Source organism: Orbicella faveolata, unplaced genomic scaffold (genome assembly GCF_042242905.1).
Source record: "Orbicella faveolata isolate gen_17 unplaced genomic scaffold, um_ofav_v1 contig_1, whole genome shotgun sequence".
Lineage (NCBI taxonomy): Eukaryota > Metazoa > Cnidaria > Anthozoa > Scleractinia > Merulinidae > Orbicella > Orbicella faveolata.
In genome coordinates, this window is record NW_028301536.1 from 35,520,297 (window position 1) to 35,540,659 (window position 20,363).

General features: G+C 38.9%; 1 protein-coding gene across 2 annotated transcripts in view; it reads left to right on the plus strand.

Moving 5' to 3' along the window:
• LOC110040956 (anoctamin-4-like) overlaps positions 1-20,363 on the plus strand; it is a 37,293-nt gene that overhangs the window by 13,392 nt on the left and 3,538 nt on the right. For both annotated transcript variants that reach the window (XM_089274378.1, XM_089274383.1), the window contains exons 8-24: positions 8,013-8,068; positions 8,968-9,024; positions 9,944-10,011; positions 10,107-10,150; positions 10,612-10,702; positions 11,243-11,342; positions 11,783-11,843; positions 12,672-12,754; positions 13,031-13,168; positions 13,757-13,918; positions 14,301-14,337; positions 16,204-16,315; positions 17,103-17,157; positions 17,328-17,425; positions 18,149-18,282; positions 19,197-19,349; positions 19,766-19,818. In XM_089274378.1, the coding sequence (XP_089130504.1) occupies positions 8,013-8,068; positions 8,968-9,024; positions 9,944-10,011; positions 10,107-10,150; positions 10,612-10,702; positions 11,243-11,342; positions 11,783-11,843; positions 12,672-12,754; positions 13,031-13,168; positions 13,757-13,918; positions 14,301-14,337; positions 16,204-16,315; positions 17,103-17,157; positions 17,328-17,425; positions 18,149-18,282; positions 19,197-19,349; positions 19,766-19,818 (1,502 nt within the window). The remainder of the gene's footprint in view (positions 1-8,012; positions 8,069-8,967; positions 9,025-9,943; positions 10,012-10,106; positions 10,151-10,611; positions 10,703-11,242; positions 11,343-11,782; positions 11,844-12,671; positions 12,755-13,030; positions 13,169-13,756; positions 13,919-14,300; positions 14,338-16,203; positions 16,316-17,102; positions 17,158-17,327; positions 17,426-18,148; positions 18,283-19,196; positions 19,350-19,765; positions 19,819-20,363) is intronic.

Consider the following 20,363-nt stretch of genomic DNA (forward strand, 5'->3'; position numbering starts at 1 on the left):
TAAGGACTTGAATCTTCAGTATCTAAGAGATGTACTGAATGGCCTTGTACAGTTAGCCTGTTGTTCTCTGTCCAGATCTATCTAGCAATCTGGTTTCAAGTGCTGGCTGTGGTCATTGTGAGGCAACCTGAACAACTGCACTTGGGGGAGGGAGAAGGGGGGAGGGAGAAGGGGGGAGGGATAACCTGTGATGTAAATTAGTAGTGCTTTGTCCAGGCATCAATCATGTGGGGAGTAAGAGTACAGACTTTGAAACCCGACACACTTTATATCAAAACAAAGGTTATGAAATGGAGAATTTGATAAAATTGTGTTCTGTTTTCAATATTGGTGATTGCTTTCCTAAATGTGTTACATGTAGGTTCTATTTTATTCTTTATTGAACAGATCAAACTGGTGCGAGAACATATAATCACATGATCTAACAGGAATACATTAGCACACAGATGACCCAAGCTCTCAATGTTATCCTTTTTTTTCACTTTTATGCTAACATTCAGCCTAACGTGACATATGGCATATACTATTACATAACGACCAAATTTGACTATGCGAAACGTGACTCTGGCCTTGCAGTATATGGAGGTGTTGTGTTACAACGGTTTGAATTTATAAAGGTTTTATGAGAATGCAACGGCTTTGCTTGAAAAGTCAATTATTCTTATATTTTGTGAATAAAATCTACTTACCCTGTTACTGTGTTGTATTCTTTGTTGTTTGCCAGCTCTACAGGCCAATCTAACGCGATTTCGGCGAGTTACGTTCTGTGGGTTTCCACTACTAAAAGAAAGACAAGGCCGGACACTGATTTCCGGAGTGCCCGCCGCTTGAAGCGAATAAATCCGCTGAAAATAACCCTGCCAGCTCGATTCCTCTGTAGAATCGAAGAAGATATGTTGAAGTTCCATGTCAGTTCACCCACTACGCGGTTCCGTCCACAACGCCTTCGCAATGATACATTTATTTCGAGATTGCTTCGCTCGCAAATTTGAAAACAGCCGCGTCACAAAAGTTAGGACACTTTCGTGGTGTTGGGTAACTATAATTAGCCTGACCGGGGGTAGTCAGCAACGATTTGTCAACAGTCAAACCAAAATACTCCCCGGGTACCCTTGTGCTTTATTTGTCAAACCCATAAAGGGAGTGCCTGGTTACCCGGGGAGCATTTTGGTTTGACCGTTGACAAATCGTTGCTGACTACCCCCGGTTGGGCTAATTATAGTTACCCAACACCGCGAAAGTGTCCTAACTTTTGTGACGCGGCTGTTTTCGAATTTGCGAGCGAAGCAATCTCGAAACAAATATATCGTTGCGAAGGCGTTGTGGACGGAATCGCGTAGCAAGTGAACTGACATGGAACTTCAACATCTCTTCTTCGATTCTACGGAGGAATTGAGCCGGCAGGGTTATTTTCAGTGGATTTATTCGCTTCGAGCGGCGGGCACTCCGGAAATCAGTGTCCGGCCTTGTCTTTCTTTTAGTAGTGGAAACCCACAGAATGATGACTCGACGAAATGTTAGATCAGCCTGTGGAGCTGGCAAACAACAAAGAATACAACACAGTAACAGGGTAAGTAGATTTTTTTCACAAAATATAAGAATAATTGACTTTTCAAGCAAAGCCGTTGCATTCTCATACAAACCTTTATAAATTCAAACCGTTGTAACACAACACCTCCATATACTACAAGGCCAGAGTCACGTTTCGCATAGTCAAATTCGGTCGTTATGTAATAGTATATGCCATATGTCACGTTAGGCTGAACATTGGCATAAAAGTGAAAAAAAAAGGATAACATTGAGAGCTTGGGTCGCCTGTGATTAGCACAGACAATAAGATGTAACTAGCATACATTAGTCACGCAACAAAATGCAGTAAAAGACAAAATGACCAACTGACATTCTGGGAATTAATCGGGCATCAAATGTGATCTGGATGCAAAATAACTGTGCAGTGTTAGTCACAAAGCATCAATCTCTCAAATTGTGTCAGCATTTTCTTGTATTTCTATTGGTTATCTTTTCATAGATATGTCAAGAAATTTCCACTATCGAACAATAGTATTCGCGAAACATGTTGCGTTAGAGGCCGCCACAAGAATAATATTCAATCAAAAATAAGAGAATTTGCTGACACATTTTTGTTCCTCATTTATCAGTGTGTGTTTTAGTCAAATTTCATGGAAAACTGTTGATTATACATGTACCCTATTAATTCATTTAAAGAGGAGGGATTCTCTTGAAAAACAAGTGCCAGTTTTCGCCTGTGAAAGATTTATAAACATGTTACACCTTCGTAGAGGGATATGTCAACTCGAAAAGCTGCCAGGCAATGAAATAACAGAACCCCTAGCGTTCACATTATGCAAACTGGAGCTTTGCAGGAAAGCTATAGTGTTACAGTTGCGTTTTAGGTGCACATGATTTAGGGCAATAGTCAACAATAATGGACAAAACAAAAGGAATGTGATGTGCAACAAAATAAAAACAAACTGAGGAGCAAGTGCCGAAACATGATTTCAAGGAGGCACTCTTGATGGACATGAAATCTCTGAAGTACGTTTTATGCCCAGTAAAATTGATAGTATAAGATATTGTATCTCCCAATAACTCATGCGTGTTTTAATATTCTATTTTGATTTTTTTGGAGAATGTTACCTTAAATAAGAAACTTTAATTTGGTTGAGGAAAAAAATTGGCAAAAGTAGCCCTGCAAAGGTTTGGAGTGACCTTTAGTTAAATTTTAATAACACCAGTGGCCACATGTATGACCTGACACATAATGCTACTTGTAGATAGTATTATTGGCTGACATGTCCATAGCCATGATAACATCGATATCCCCACATTTGAAAGATAAACTTATGGTATCTTCTCTTTGTACTGGGCTCGACACTAACTTTTCAACTTACTAGCCTAGTGCCTAGTGATAACTTAGATGTTACTAGCCAAAAAAAATTTTACTAGCCAAGCATTGTGGTTGGCTACCCTATTACATGACATTTTCGCAATTTGGGGTGCACATATTTCACAACACTTAAATTCGGTTTTTTTCCAAAAATTTTGTATTTTGAATACTTTAACTTCGTGCTTTTGAGTGACACAAAATTTATTTCGTTGGCAATGTTACTTAAACATGTTTTTAAATTTCTTAAACTGACTTTATCAAAGGTACAATAACGTCAAAAGTAACAAAAACGCAATGGCGGGACTATATGTCAACAGTAACATAATGTGTTATGTTCCTGACACTTACTTACATTGTATTTGCGTCACTTTAATTTGCCTTTTTTTTTTTAAATGCGAAATTCGCAAAATTAATGCACACATGTTCTGCGCATCATGCAAGGCATGGTTTAAGCGCCACGCGCATGCTGGGTTGACATGACGCAATCAACTATGCTACCAAGTACACAACTAAATTGGAAGCAAAATTTTCCTACTGGGGACCAAATCAAGTTTAATGAACCTGTACTTAAACCAGGAACACCAGAACAGCAGCATATTGCTAACCACTAACTGTTGACGTCTTCCAGCTGAAAAACTAGCTGTTATCTGTCAAAAATTATACTGAAATCCAACGTAAACATGTGCCTGCAGATGGCGTAGTGCATGTGCAAAACAAGTGCGAGATATGCAAATGTTTTACTTACTGGGAGGTGACAGGAAAAAATGTAACGAGCACCGTAAAAAGTTCCAAAAAGGATCAATAACTTTAAAAAAACGGGTGGTTACCCGTATATTTTATGTTATGAAATGGAAGTGGCAAGGCTATTCAGCACGTGATTAGTTTCTGGTTGTGAGCAAAAGATATTTAGACTGTATTTTAGGTGAAACAGAGGAAGGCTGTCAGAGACGCTAAAAGTGCTGTTGCAATGATTTTGTTATTAAGAGTCCCTGTCCATAAAAATGGAAAATAACTCGGCAAGGGTCGAAAATTCAATTTCGCTGATATTTTCATGGTAGATAGGCTAGGGCATGACAAAAACTACTGGATAGTTTTTTTGGCAAAATATCCTTTTATTTCAAAGAAATATGCAAATTACCAACTTCCGTTAAAATCGTTATTTGACGCACCATTTTATTAAGCAAGTTTGAGAGCCTCACATGCAAAACCACATCATTCTTCCGTCTTTAAAACACTCAAATATTTTTGTGCAATGTTTAAATGTGTACTGGGTTGGTTTTAGAGAATGTTGCGTTGTCTTTTTGGGTGCAAAATAATTAAATTTCGAAGACATGTATTTCATTCAGTTAAAGTACTTCGTGAATATAATTGATTTTCACCATGTGCGAAACCTTCAAATGGATTAAGCTTCTGGTGGTTGAATCGCAGAAGGATGATCTACAGATTCCTGTAAAAATTTCTTTGGGCAAATGATTGTGAGCGACGTGAGAGCTTTTCAAAGTACGTCAAAAATGCAAATATCTGACCATCCGTTGTCAAATTTCAATTTACGGGTTAGACGTATATTTTAGCATGCGCCGCATGACTTGACCAATGTTAAGTTGAAATAGACACAGAGCTGATAATTTCGAAATGTTCTAACCTCATTTGCTGTAAAAGGCAGGTCCAAAGCCGATTTGACGTGTTTCTCCCACCATTCGTCGCACATAAAGCAGAAGTTTGCTTTTGTTTACATAACGTCCGATGTACATCGCCAACTGTCAACTTATTTAATGGTCGAATACCATGAATCTGTGACCCTCTTTTCGACACATATGATCACCACTGCATCTAAGTCAAAATGGCTAAGTCATTTGTAGGTAGTTGCTTGCTTTGCACTACACCAAAATATTACGTTTGATCATCATGGATTGATAGCTTGAATCCTTGCTTGCAGCGGTTCCTTGTTCGTCACGCAATACTGTCATTCCATTTTAGGGGGTAGGGGTAGGACAATTTCAATCCTAATACATAAGGCTCCGTAAGGCTGGGAACCACCGGGAGCACACAATCGTGTTGAGTAGGAAGAGATTAAATTAAGAAATGAGAAGAATGAATAGTTTACCTTTGCCCCTGTTGTTATCTTTTACTCGACCACCGCTACCTACATGCCCTGCGTAATACTGTAACGCTAAACTCATACCTAGGTCTTTTCGTGCTGTGCAATTATTTTTGGTCTACATGTGATACAGTGGGCTACCCCCAGGGAAATGGCTGGTGACCGCTTACTGGGGCTGCCCGCTTAAAGAGAGGTTGGTGTACCTTGAATATGTAATTTTTCACTATTGGGTTATAAATTTCTTGGTGAACAAAGAGTCAATTGAAGACAGTCATGATAGACGTGTATTTGAATTATCACTCATCATGCACCTTCAATTTCAGACTCTTATCTGTCATCGCCCTTTCCAAAAGAAAGTGTTTAAATTTTGGGTGGCCAGTGAATAGGGGTAAAGACAATAATGAAACCCTTATCGGAATGACCAAATGGTGGCCGCGGAGGTAACCGGTCAATAGGTGTTTTATTTACAATATTTTACTGACAACAATTTTGGACTGTATTGACAACAGTCCTATTTTCTGTTACAAACATACCAATGCCTCGCCACTAAGCAAACAAAATACGCCAAATAAAATGGCATGGCCAGGGCTATTTACTCACGTAATTACTAATTAAATTTACTCTGTTTTTCTCATGAATTAGACACGTTGTGATTTCCTATTTTTATTTCAGCCAGTTCTTGCTTCATTGATCTATAATTTGTTTCATGGCGATTTTTTTAAAAATTCTAGTGAGTACAGGCACTAGCTTTATCAGCTAGTGGACTGTATTGGACTGTATTGACAACAGTCCTCTATTTTCTGTTACAAACATACCAATGCCTCGCCACTAGGCAAACAAAATATGCCAAATAAAATGGCATGGCCAGGGCTATTTACTCACGTAATTAGAAGGAATACAATTATAGAATACGATTATATAAATATATACATATTATTATATATATGAACAAACAGATGAACAATGATTAAATTGTTTCATTTATCCTGAGAGTGCTCTGTACAAAATGGATCAAAATGTGCAGCATATGCCGTGACAGCATTGCGTGACGAACAAATAACGGCTGTAAGATTGTTCTGCGCCGACACGCTTATCAGCAATGGTCAGCAATCGATCAAACATATTATTTTGGCGCAGTGCAAAGCAAGCAACTATCAGCAAATGACTCAGCCGTTTTTTGACTTAGATGCAGTGATGTTCCTGTACGCAGAAAGATGGTCACAGATTCATGGTATTTGACCAATAATAGGTTGACAGTTGGCGATGTACATCGCACGTTAACCTTAAGTAAACAAAAGCAAACTTCTGCTTTATGTGCGACGAATGGCGAGAGATCGACTAGAAACACGTCAAATCGGCTTTGGACCTGCCTTTTGCAATAAATAAGGTTAGAACATTTCGAAACTATCAGCTCTGTGTCTATTTCAATTTATTATAGGACAAGTCATGTGGCGCGTGCTAAAATATACGTCTAACCCGTAAATTGAAATTTGACTACGGATGGTCAAATATCTGCATTTTTGACGTACTTTGAAAAGCTCTCGTGTCGCTCACAATCATTTGCCCAAAGAAATTTTTACAGGAATCTGTAGATCATCCTTCTGCGATTCAGCCACCAGAAGCTTAATCCATTTGAAGGTTTCGCACATGGTGAAAATCAATTATATTCACGAAGTACTTTTAACTGAATGAAATACATGTCTTAGAAATTTAATTATTTTGCACCCAAAAAGACAACGCAACATTCCCTAAAACCAACCCAGTACACATTTAAACATTGCACAAAAATATTTGAGTGTTTTAAAGACGGAAGAATGATGTGGTTTTGCATGCGAGGCTCTCAAACTTGCTTAATAAAATGGTGCGTCAAATGACGATTTTAACGGAAGTTGGTAATTTGCATATTTCTTTGAAATAAAAGGATATTTTGCCAAAAAAACTATCCAGTAGTTTTTGTCATACCCTAGCCTGTCTACCATAAGAATATGAGCGAAATCGAATTTTCGACCCTTGCCGCGAAATTAAGAATTTGTCTGATTTTTACAGGCAGGCACTCTTAAAAACATACAAAAAATGGTTTTTATGTTACCATTTACCATGTAGTTTTCAGACCTTTATGAATGTGTTTACTTTTCTGTATGTAAAGGCCAATTCTAAAGAAGCTGTGAAGAAATACCCTCTCCTGTTTTCAGAAAAATGCTGATGTCAGCATTTTTGTTGAGATTCAAGGCTAATTATCTCAAAAAAATGCGTGGCTACCACCATTTTTCTTCGTGGATTCCAATAGCCCTCGCAAAGATCTACTTTTTCCGCATGGTCCTAACCTGGAGCAAAAACCTTTGTTTTTAGTAGGCACCGTCCTTAAATTTGCAAATGTGCTGAACAGCACATGCCCGGTACATTCATATATCCACAATGAAATTCTGACCTTGTTTCCGAGAAAAGTGTAAATTTTGTGTTTGTCTTCCTTGAACAAGACAGAAACTAGTTCAGCCAATTTCATTTTGTTGACTAGCCAAAGTGGCTAGTGGAAATTGAAAACCTACTAGCCAAAACTAAATTTCAGCTAGTCTGTGGCTAGTTGGCTACAGTTAGTGTCGAGCCCTGTTGTAAGATGAAGAAATCAAATTTGAGGAACAAGAAAAATCCTAGTATTCCATCAATATCAATAGGTACAATTATAGTCAGCCAGGATAATCCCTGCTTGGCTGTGAGGGTCTGAGTTTGACCCAAATGTGGCTTTACCCTCCTTCCTTTGACCTCCAGTAATGCCATGCATGTACACTTTATTTCCTGAGTCTGTTTTAACAACTGTTAATTTTGATTACTTCACCCTGCACTGTGTTGTTTAGACATTATTATTAATTTTAAGGTTTGTGAACGTACATTCCTTTGATTTAAAAACAATTAATTAAGTTAATTGCAGTGTTTTAGTCAAGAGTTTCCAATATTATTTGCCTCTTGAACCTCTAACATTAGCAATGTTTCTATTATTAATCTTTTAAGGTATCGGACGTTTGATTAACAATGGAACATACACTGCAGCTTATCCTCTGCATGAGGTAGGTTGCTATGTTTTTGTCATTAGAGTAACATCAGGCACGAAATTTGCTAATGAGTTAATCAATTTTATTGATACATTCTGATGCTTAAAATTACCTGTGCACAGTGTCAGGCTTAAAAGTTATTTATTTTAGTGAGGAACCAAACTCGCAAAGTTGAACATCCTCACACCTTAAAAATGAATGCTGACAAAGAACCCTTAAATAGTGAAAAATATTTGAGAGCCATTCCTCACTTTCACCAAGTCCAATTCTTCCCTCTGCATAGTTGCACAATTAGTTTACATAATTTATACAAATAGATATCCTTGAAAGAGGGGGGGAAGAGAACACAGTTGAAACAATTTAATGTGTACTTTGCTTAATAAAGCTAGAAATTTAGCTGAGAAGCTTCATTTAAAGGCTTAATAATTATGTTATCAAATTTACCTTGAAAACCTTATTTTCTATTAGGCATTTAGACCTGTAAAAGCCGAGCAGAGCTATACAGGTCGCAATTCACATTCTGTAAGTGCCTGTGGTTAATCTTTGTTCCAGTATTAGCGACTGGAAGAACAAAACTAGGAAATTACCTTGTATCATTACTGAGAGCTAACTGTAAACAGGTTTGCCTGAGCGTTACATTTAGAATAATTGGAGTGCTCTTTCTGGTCAATCAGTGGAAAACCTAGGGCAGCAGACTTTCAGTCTAGTTATCCTGAAAGTCAGTTGGATTTTGCTTACTTCTGTCAGCGATTTCATGTCATTTATCTCATTTTGATTGGTTCAGCAGTTTTGTTTCGGTCATTTTGGTTGTTTCACTTGTCTGTTATGACCATACTGCATGTTATGCATGTTATACATTTGTTCACAGACTCAGTATTACAATTAATCTTAGATCACTTTAATGGTTCTTGTAGGGCCCCTATGAACTGGATCAATCAAATGACCCCCCAAGACCTGAAAATGCTCGACAGGTAATTTTTTGATTTTCCTTGAGGTGGATTTAAGGAGGTACATGGACATGTAGTTCTGTCCTCTTGTGTCGGGTGCAGGGTCAATACATTGCACAACTTTAACATCACTAACCTGGCCTGGCAGTTGTTCAGAATACAGATAGTTTTTCAAGTCCACCTCTTTTTCATGGGCACATGCATAATCCATACATTTAGTCAAAGGATCTCAGTATTTTCTGCTCTTCCTAAGAAAGACACAGTTGGGATTGGCACCAACTGTCCATCTTAGAGAAGTGTTCCTTTACAGGGACATAAACTGACACTAGCTGATAATGCTGGGATATTACTTAAGACAAACAGGAAGCACAGTAATTGAATGTACATCAAGTCAGGTTCCTTATTACAATTTGTAAACTGGAACAAGACAAATAAAATGAGATGATACATGTAAGCTCATTTTTGTAAGTGCTTCTGAGAACTGCACTACGCAAAATAAGTCAAACTGAAGGACGCCATAAACAAACAAAGGGGAAGGGCTCTTTTTCACTTCATAGAGTGATATTAACTAAGGGTTGTTTTCCCCTTCCAAGAAGATCCTTTCTTAGTCAGAGGTTTCTTCATGATTTGTGTACATGTACATTTTTTCTCAACTGATTTTCCCTCCTGGTGAATCGCCATGTTTTAATTGTTTGTTTTAACGTAATTGACTCCTGACACGCAGTCATACAATATGCAGAAGCTGTCGAGGAGTCATTATTCTAAAATCAGTTTCTGTTTAATTTGTTTATTATGTTTACTGTACAATGTTATGTGACACAAATACTTAACTTACTGGGTTGAAGTGGTTCATATGAACATGTTAATTAGTATAATTATTCTGGGATGGGGGCATTTGTTGATGAAGAACTCCCTTATGTAACTTTCTTCATTGTTTATTCAGTTGTTGTTCTTCACTTGGGTAAAAGCAAGTACAAGATGGTACAAGATGCAACCACTGGATCACATCAGGTAATTCTACTACTGTACATGTGTATGTAAGCTTTTTGCTGTTGTTGCATTCATAAGTAAGTTGTAACTGGCATTTTCTGTTCAATGTGCTGCAGAGATTACTTTGGTGAAAAGATTGGGATCTATTTTGCTTGGTTGGGTAAGTGTCTACACATTGTGTGTATACCACATACTACATGTAACTGGTTGCTGGAAATAATACGATTTATATTTCAGAAAGAACAGTAAAAAGTACCAGGATTCTGATGTTAGTTAAGTTACCGTAGAATTCTGAAAGTAACAGCTCTTTTTACTTTCAGATTTACATGTAGCAGGCAAAAGGGGCTGCTACTGTTGGGTAATTGTTACTTTCGGATGGTTAAAAAGCGTTAGTTAACTGTTATTTACAGTTGTTTCAGATAAAGCAGACGTGTAACATGAAGTTAAAAGTTCCGTTTATGTATGTTGCTAACTCACACATAACCAAAGTAGACTATATACTGTAAACAATAAAAGGCCCCAAAAGTTGATATTTAATGATGGCAAAAGTATAGTATTTGGTGCAATGTGAGGAACTTTAAATACAGTATTTCAATAATGTTCCGCATTCTCGTTTGGCAGGTTTCTACACTGCAATGTTGCTACCAGCAGCTCTAATGGGCCTTATTTGTGTGATTTATGGTGCAGCCAAGTTGAGCTCTTACATTCCTGTGTAAGTATTGCACGCAGACATCAGTTGTCCCTTTTATGATGTGATGAAAAAGGCTATAATAGTGAAGAAGTTCCTATTGTTGTAAATCAGCATGTATTTTAAAAGAAAAGAACTAATATAATTGGAAACTAGCAAACAGTTAGGAACTGTACCAGTAATTATGTTAAGTGTGTACAATGTACAATGTCATGTAGTTGACTATTTTTTCCCTGACTAAGGCTAACCATAAGCATCCTGGCATCATATCTTCCACTTCATTGTAGCGAATATTGGGTCTGGTCCTTGGTCTTTGGAGCAGTTTAAAATGTTCACTTGCTCTTATAGTTTACAGTCACTTACAAGTGGAAATTTATAGTGTTAGCACCAACACCAAACATACTTTTCTCCACTATTCGTGCTTAAAACCAAAAGCAATCGTGTCTTGGCTCTTCCCATTTTTGACACCAGTTTCATAGAGTAGATTGTTACACTCTGCTGGGCCTCATTTCTGTGGCTTTGGTTTTATGAAGTCCTTTCATTATTTATCTCTTTTTATATTAGGAGAGACATCTGTGATAAGTCACAGAATTTTCCAATGTGTCCTCGCTGTGATAGAGGTTGCCCATACTGGCACCTCTACGATACCTGTATTTACTCCAAGGTAGGTTACAGTAAGTTTTATTCAGTACAGTTCAATTAGACTACCTTTCATTGTTACAAGTAACCCTGCATAAATAGAGTTTTTACCTTACCTTACCTACCTTACCTTACCTAAAGTCAGAGAAAGGGTCGCCTGAGTGAGTGACACCTGTAAAAAATACTGCTAGCGTTTTGGCGTTCTGGTGCCTGTAGAAAGGAAGGCATTCTGACAAAATTGGAATATTTAACTTCTATACCAGTGCAGGTAGCTTGGAAGTGAAGAAGTTTGCTTCACTTTTCATGCCTACAAAGCCAGACTCCAGAAACTCTTCCTCTTTTCTTTTCCAGGGTACAAACTATTTTGCTATATTTTTGTGTTGGCACATACAATTACCGTAAGAATAGACAGTAGGTATGTTCTTGAGACTCTGAGGTTGATGCCTCTTTTTTCTTTTTGTTTAGGTGGCTTACGTCTTCGATAATGAATTCACTGTTGTTTTTGCCATCTTTATGTCAATTTGGGGTAAGTTCTTTAAATTAGCCCCCACCAAGCAGACAAGGATAATAAAATGATCATCCTTTTTTTTTGCACTTGATTTTACCTTTTTGGTACGTTTCAGAGGCCTGTCAGGCAAGTTTGGTTGAGCTATGGTTCGCATTTGGGAGAAACCAAACAAGCCTGTTATGCCACCAAAACTTACCAAAAAGGTCCGATTCAGTATTTACCGTAGCTAAATTCGACCTCGTGACCATGATATCGTAGCCATATCAGATCGTTGACTCGATACCGCAAGATATCAGGGTAGTAGATACGGCTTGTAATTGGCTAATTGTGTATTTGGCTACGGTAAATAGCTGATAGCAAGTTAGGTAGGGTAAATCAGCTAACTATCTGTAGGTGCTTGTTTTACTGAGTGACAGGATTGGACAGAAACAGTTACAGCCCTTGATTATGGCATTCATTGTTTGTTCACAGAGAGGTAGAGACTGGAAGGGAAGAAGCTAAGGGTGGGACCTTCATGTACAGCTAGAAAAAAAGAGCGTAAAGAATAACTAAGGGAAATGGCTTCCTGTGTTACTGCTAGAGATCCACACAAGCAATATTTCCAACTCCTAAGTACAGAAATATGGAATTTGGATGGTTCCCAGTGGGGTCCGGTATCTGATAAGCCTAAGCCATGTTGATAGATCCTAAGAAGTTCATATCAAACTCCCCAAGAATATTCCCATCCTGAGTTAGTGTCTTATTGTGAAGCCACACCCTCAGGGGAATAACATGTTTAAAAGTGCTAGGTCTTTGTGTGAAGTAAGGACAAATTTCAAACTATCTGCGTGTACTTTCTGTGTTTAGCCACCATGTTCCTTGAGTTTTGGAAGAGACGTCAGGCAGAGATTGCTTATGAATGGGACTTGCTGGGATATGAGGACGAGGAGGTAGGATTTTATTAGACATAAAATACCACGTAATACCACAAAGTATCCTTGGTGGGGCTACAGATAACTAGTGACATCCCAGACGTGTGCAGAAATTTAATTCAATTCAAGGAAAAAGTGTGATCTCTTTTGAAAATGAAAATGAAAATACAAGCCCTTTACAGGTTTCATAGATTAATGTGTAATGAGTTTTTTTTTTTTTTTTTTTTTTTTTTTTAAATCAGTTTAACCATAATCTGTTGTCTAATAAGTGAAAAACATCTACGTTACCCTCAGGAGCAACCTCGTCCCGAGTACGAGGCCTTGGCATTAGAAACTCGCTTGAATCCCATCACTAAAGTGGAAGAGCCGTTCATCTCGATTGGCAAGAAAGTGCCAAGATTTGTGTGTGGTATAAGTTTCATCGTTTTCATGGTAGGTTTTTAATTAAATAACCTTACATGCTTCAGTGCTAACTTACACGAGGAAGCCAGTTAAGAAGAAAACAAATAGGGCTGCTCATGAAGGGACTGATCAATTTGCTGGGTTTCTCACCTGCATGTAAATGGTGTACATTGTACATTGTACATTATCAGTCTCGAAGTTCCTCAAATTCATCTAGTGATATAAAAGTTCTATGTCAGACAACGAGAACAACAACAACAACAACAGCAACAACAACAAAAATCACCTTTATATTTGTACTCATAGTTACATTATAAGTTACAAGGAATAATTTAATTAGGGTGCTGGCTGTCTGGAATAATCGTAAGGACTAGTGGAGCCAGGCAGCCAAACCAAATCGTCCGACTGACTGTCCTGTGCATTGTAAGCAACACTTTGTACAATAATGTAATATATTTATACTACAAATAGTTTGCAAAGGAAGGACACCTTTAAATTAATTTCCCCGTTATCTAAATTTCAGCTGTCTTTACTTAAGTAAACAAACTACTGCATAACCAGTTAAATCCTACAGGCATCAGGCATTTTTAGAGATGACCTGCTTTTATTTCTCTTTAGTTAGCGCTTGTTCTCATCGCAGTGTTTGCTGTGGTGGTATATCGCGCTGCAGTGTATGCCGTGTTAGCTGGGCAAAACGATTATAACATGGGAGCTGTCAGCATCGCAACCTCTGGTACAGCCGCTCTCATCAACCTTATTATCATCATGCTTCTTAACAAGGTACTTGAACTTCCTTGGGTCTGCCCTTTTGTAATGAAATAAAAATAAGGCAATATTTGTTGCATGCATATTTCCTTTGGATGTGCCAGCCTATCAGCATACAGCAGTGAACAACAAAACACAGGTATTTCACTGCTTTTTCCGTGCAGGGGGTATGTGGAATTGCATATCAGTCAATGTTACTTGGGTGCGAGGAGTGTCTCTAGCGCCCAGGTTCAACAGCTGACTCTGAATTTTGATGGCAGCTATGGCTTTGATTAATTACCATTATTTTCTTTGGGTACATGCACACGCATTCCAGTTTTTGCATATTATGAAATCGTTGATTGTAATTGAGGAATCTCAAATAAGTAAGTTCTTTTGCCTAATTTGTTAATTGCAGGTTTACGAGAAATTAGCGGAGATACTGACAAGATGGGGTACGGAAAGTTTTTTTTTGTCAAGTGGTAGTAAACGTTTAATGGTTGACTGAACCAAATTGATTACCCTGTCTCAGTCCCCGTCCACATTACGCCGGTGAAATTTAAAAGCGCAGCTTCATTTCTACGGTTAGGCCTACCGTCCACACTAATCCGTCACGAAAACGAAGCTTTATTTCTACGGTTAGGCCTACCTTCCACACTAATCCATCATGAAAACGGAACTTTTCGAAAACGCTCTTCAAACCGGAGGAATTTGAAAACGCCGGCTTTTCGTTTTCGTGTGGACGCAAAACATTTTGAAAACGGAGCTTTTCGAAAACGATGACGCCACGATAATCATGTGATTTGCCTGCTTTGTGATTTGCAAGAATGACCGGTGATCGTTGCGTTTTCAGATTTCTCCGGTGTAATGTGGACGGCGCCTTAACCATGTCAATACACTGTAATATATCTCACTTACAATTGGTTGAGAGGAACAAACACTGGCTACCTGATGTAAAGTAAATTGATTGTACAGCGTCGTTGATATGATTCCTGGTTTTTAAGCTTGGAAAATATTATTTTCCAAGTTGTAGTGGTGGAACGATTTCACTCCATCACTCCTTCACTCCTTCACTTCCCGTTAGACATTTGGAAACCCGGTTGGGGCGGGGGGGGGGGGGGGATGGGGGAACTCCCATATGAAAAGGCAAGGAATTTTATTTCTAAGGGAGAGTAATGTGGACGTTTGCTTGAGCTTCATTAGGCCCCTAAAAGATACCACTTAAAACGGAAGAGGTTCGATCACTAGCCACTGTTCAAGAAAGGATCCCGCGCGCACTTGTAGACCCGACTCGCGTACTCGAGAGATCAGCGGAAATCAAGCCCAAAAACAGAAATTAAACGAGAGCGTTTCTTTTATTAGTATTTCCTCCAGTGCACCCTAAAGGATACTTTGACAGCTAAAAATGGTGGTGTTTCGTCATCAACACCCTAAGTGAAACCAGAATCCTTGATTTGTTCCCGATATGACGAGTTCCCCCCAGGTTTCGAACATCAGCCGTCTAAGGCCGTTTTGTTACAGTCGCTTGGAGCGTGTCAAGTCAGTTATTTTCGAGAGGTAGTAGGTATAACGATTTTTTCATTGTAAAGAAAATACTTATGGTTCTTCCTTAGCGATTCGATTCAAGGAAAGTCTTCGTGGTTTTTCCTTCACAAACCTATGTGATATTGTGAGTTCGAAATCAATCGATATAAACGAATGAGTAAGGCCGCTCCAGACGATTTATTAAACACAAGAAACGGAAAGACAAACGCTACCTTTCGGTAAATGGTTTCTTGACAGAAAAAGAAAAAACAATGAAGAAGAAAAGAAAAAAATAATCAGTAGTCACCGCTAGGATTCGAACTCCCAATGGTTCGCATGGCGAGCCAGCGCTTATCACACTGCGCCTATAGTACATCAGTTACCGTAAGGGCCAAAATATTAATAATATTTTTACGGAGCGCAGGCTCAAGTATTTCGCTCAGTCTGTTTCTCACTTTTGACCAAACAAAATGATCTTGCCGTTTTTGACTACAGCTCAAGGAAGACATGTACAGTTACATGTAATGTAAAACGTGTAGGCAGGCCTGAGTAACAAACAGTTTCTTAACGTTGAACGTTTTCATTTTGCAAATAGCACAACACACCCCTGAATGGAAAAAGGCTTCATGGGCTTGTTCGAAAGTAAGACTGCCCTCACATTACAAGTATTTCCTTGATGAGCAATGCCTCGTAACACCCTTTCACAATTTATTTTCCAAGTTCAGTGGCTCACAGCCACTTTGATTCTTGTTTCGTTTTTGTTTGTTTTTTAAATTATTTTTTGTTTTTTTTTTCAGAGATGCCTCGCACGCAGACCGAGCTGGAAGCCATTTTCTCGTTCAAGATGTATCTCTTCCAGTTCATGAACTATTACTCGTCACTTTTTTACATCGCATTTTTCAAACTCAAGTAAGTAAATATCATGAGACGAAGATAGAAGATGAGGGAAAGATTACATACTCTGAAATCGGCCAGCTCGGCACCAAACTGGCCATAAAACGGTCCCTGAGTTAATATGACCCTGTAGGAACTTAACCTAAAATGATTATTGACTATTTGTAAGCTTTTGTTCATACAATACAATATATATTTTTAATTCCTCCCAACGTGGCTTTTCAGAATTAGTTTAGAGTCTATTTAACGACGTATTACATTGTCTGTAAGGAGTTAGGAAGGGTCGAATGTATTTCGTGTATTATTTGCTTAAGTGTCATTTGGAAATAGAAGAATATGGAAATATGAGAAGGGAATACTGTTCATCAAGCAAAACCCCATAACAAATACACACATTTCTTGCTGTCGCATATTATACCCTTTTGCGCTAGTACCGACCAGTATGGAATTTCTCTAATACCGTAAATCCTCGAATTAGCGCCTCCCGCTCCCTCGAATAAGCGTCCCCCTTCCCTCCCCCTATTTTTTGGACGAGTACTGAGACGACAAAGGATGTATAGTTTTCGTCGTGTAGTATTAGTCTAATATGTAAGTACTTAGTTTGGTTTTGGTTTTGAGATACTCAATTGAAAACCGCTCTATACAATGAAATTCTAATAGCTACTGCTACAACAAATGTATGAAGATATATGTGAGAGTTTATTTGTTGACATCAGAACTCAATGTTACAAAAGCTCGTCCCATATATAGTTCACTTTCTGTAATATAAAGCTCTACAGCTAATGAGCATTACCCTGTTTAGTCCTGGCAGACCAGCCAAATTTAACAGGATATTTGGGAGATACCGTCAGGAGGAGGTAAGCAAATATGGATTCGAAGTTCTAAATGTTGACGCGTAAAATTGTTAGTGTGGGTCTCAGTTATTAAACCGTTGCTATACATACCAATAGCAGACACTCTTAGTTAAATTATTACACCATATGCATAGTGTGTTATTTTATGTTGTGTTTCTGTTCGCTTCTTTCAGTGTAATCCAGCAGGTTGTTTATTTGAGCTCTTGGTGCAGCTGGCAGTCATTATGGTCGGAAAACAGATCTTTAACAACTTCATTGAAGTAATTGTGCCGTAAGTACATATAGCTCTTAAAGAGAATGGTGAAACATGTGAAGTGTAACTTTTGACGGGCTAGAGAAAGCTGGAGAATAAAATTGATCTTCTACATGACACGCTAAAGCTGTTTCAACTCCATGTTTCTTCGTTTTACTCGTTGAGAAGGCTGCCAAAATATTCCAGCACTTTTCAAACAGCTATATATACTTTGACGGGTTAATACCACCGCTGTTTATCAAGTGATGCTACAATATTGGTTTCCCTTCAACCCCTCCCCCCCCCCCCCCCCCGCCCCCCTCTGCATCCGGATAGTTTGATAGTGCAGCCTACCTCCAACATTTTCCAGTATGCTTTAGTAGTTTGTTTGTGAACATCATAAGCTTGCATAAAATGAACCACTGTGAGGGAGATGTGTTTTGTCCAAGAACGCAACACAATGATCCAAACCAGGGCTTGAAACTGAAGTGCGCAATCGGGAGTTCAGAGAACTAACGATTCGCCCGTGTCTTCTACAAAATCATTGTAGATTGAGAAGCCAAATGACTGATTGATGAAATAGCGCTAGACAGGAGACACAACCTCAATGACTGATCAGCTGAACCGGGGAAATAAGATTCAAAATGACTTGAACACTGATTCCAATTTTGTCCACATAATCTGCGATTGTGTACATATTGTTAATCCTTGGTTAATGACTCTCGCTGAGAAGCGATTACACTTGTAATATGTCATTTGTAGGAAGCTCCAGAACTGGTGGAGACGTCGGCAGAACATTGAAACACCAGACTTGGCCGAGTACACGCGCTGGGAACTAGACTATGATTTGAATCAGTATCCCGCGCATGGGTTGTTTTATGAATACCTTGAAATGGGTAAGAAGTTCACACAATCGAAAACAACACGAATCGTTTTTCTATCCAAATTCAAAATTAGCCAATCAGAAGCCGTGTCGTCTATTGTCCTCGTATCCTGTTTTATCAAGTCATGGACCTGATGTGGCCAGAGTTATGGCCGAATTTGGGCACGGTAGATACCTAATCGTACCTTTTTTTTACGCTTCGGCGGCATATAAGGTAGCCTGCAAGCAGGCTCTCCTTTGAGTCACGCGCGGGAGCGGCGAAGAGCAAAGCGATCCGGCGGAAAGGCGCCACTTATTTCGCGTTCGCGGCTACGCCGCGCGCGCTTGTGTTCCAACGTGAGCCTGCTCGCAGGCTACATATAAGACTCCCTTGGTCTCTCCATAGGTATTTTGGCACGGCCAAACTCGCCTGATATGCCGCCGAAGCGTACCGAAAATGTATGACTGGGTGTAAGTAGGGTACGCTACAGTTCAATAATACAACAATTAATAGACACTTCCCTAACTTGGCTTTTCATTAACAGTTAGTAATGAATAAAATAACAAAAGTAATTGGAAGGAAACCTACATCCAAGCCTAACGGCCCATCATGCTACAACATATCTTGGGTGTTTGTAGCGTGAACCGACTAGGCGTATTTCTTCTTCCCCCTGGATGAGTTTGCGCTCCAACGTGAGCCTGCTCGCAGGCTTCATATAAGGCTCCATTGGTCTCTCCATAGGTATTTTAGGTTACCCTCCGGCATTAAATTTATACGCCTGGGCGGAGCGAGGTACCGTGAGAGTAGTGTCTTGCCCAAGTACACAACTCAGTGACCCCAGCTAAGGCTCGAACCTTGACCATTTGATGCAGACTCCAGTGTTCTATCCGTTAAGCCACCTCGCGGATTAATTACGCATTTAAAACCTGTGTCATTCCTTTTTTCAGTGATCCAGTATGGGTTTATAACGTTGTTTGTTGCTGCCTTTCCTCTTGGTCCATTCTTCGCTCTTATCAACAACTTGTTGGAAATTCGTCTTGATGCTTACAAGTTTATTGTTGTTTTCCAACGACCAATGGCGGCCCGTGCTCAGGATATAGGTATGCAACAGTTAATTTAATCGTGATTCACAACAGTAGCATTATCATGACACGATTTCTATAAAGCAAACATATCAGTTCGTGTTGGTGTTGTCTGACTAACAATAGACCGATCGAAACTTACTGTGCTAGAACCGACTAATGAATGTTGACAAACTTGGCACGAGTCCTTCACCCAATACCATCATGGCTAAACTGACCAATCACTGTCAAAGGACCAGACTTTTAACACCATCGCCCTACAAACACTATTCACTTCACCCTGAAGATGACTTCCGCTCAGGATGTCGAAACGTCAGTCACCAACAACAGTTCTTTTCAGAACTACCCTCACCCGAACGATCACACAATGTTACGGATTATTTCTTCGCCTTGACAATACAACTTGTTGCCTCTTTTTTTGTTTGTTTTTACAGGAATCTGGTACACGATTCTTAAAGCTGTCACCAAGATCTCTGTGGTTGTGAATGTAAGAAATGTAACTCGAGTAACTGATCCATGTCTTCTTATTGTAACTCTTTTCGACAAAGGTTTTGAGCGAAAAATAACATATGAAAAAAGTGATACTGGTCATGATTTGCATCGATATGGCTTGAACATCATAGACCTAACTTGACTGTTTAGTCAATAGCGCGGATTTAAACTGAGTGCCGAAAAACCAAAATCAAAGCAATTACTTGGCCAGTCAAAAGAAACGCAGAGAACTGAACAAATCAAAGAGACAAACATAACCGGTTTGCGGGAAAACGCGCGAGAAAGTCACGATTGGTTTTGATTTTGTATTTGATTGATGAAATAAGTGGAACAAGTTGCTTAAACCAGTCATTGAGCATAGTAAAACAAATCAAAAGAAAATCCAGATTGCTCTTAAAACTCATGTAAACGGCTCCATGAAAACAGCCCCTTGAAAATAGTGCCGAGTTTTCTGGATACAAACAGGAAGTTTCTTCTGGCATTTACTATTTATTGATTATTAATAACGAATTCTTAAGGATAACAGTTAACAACTAACAA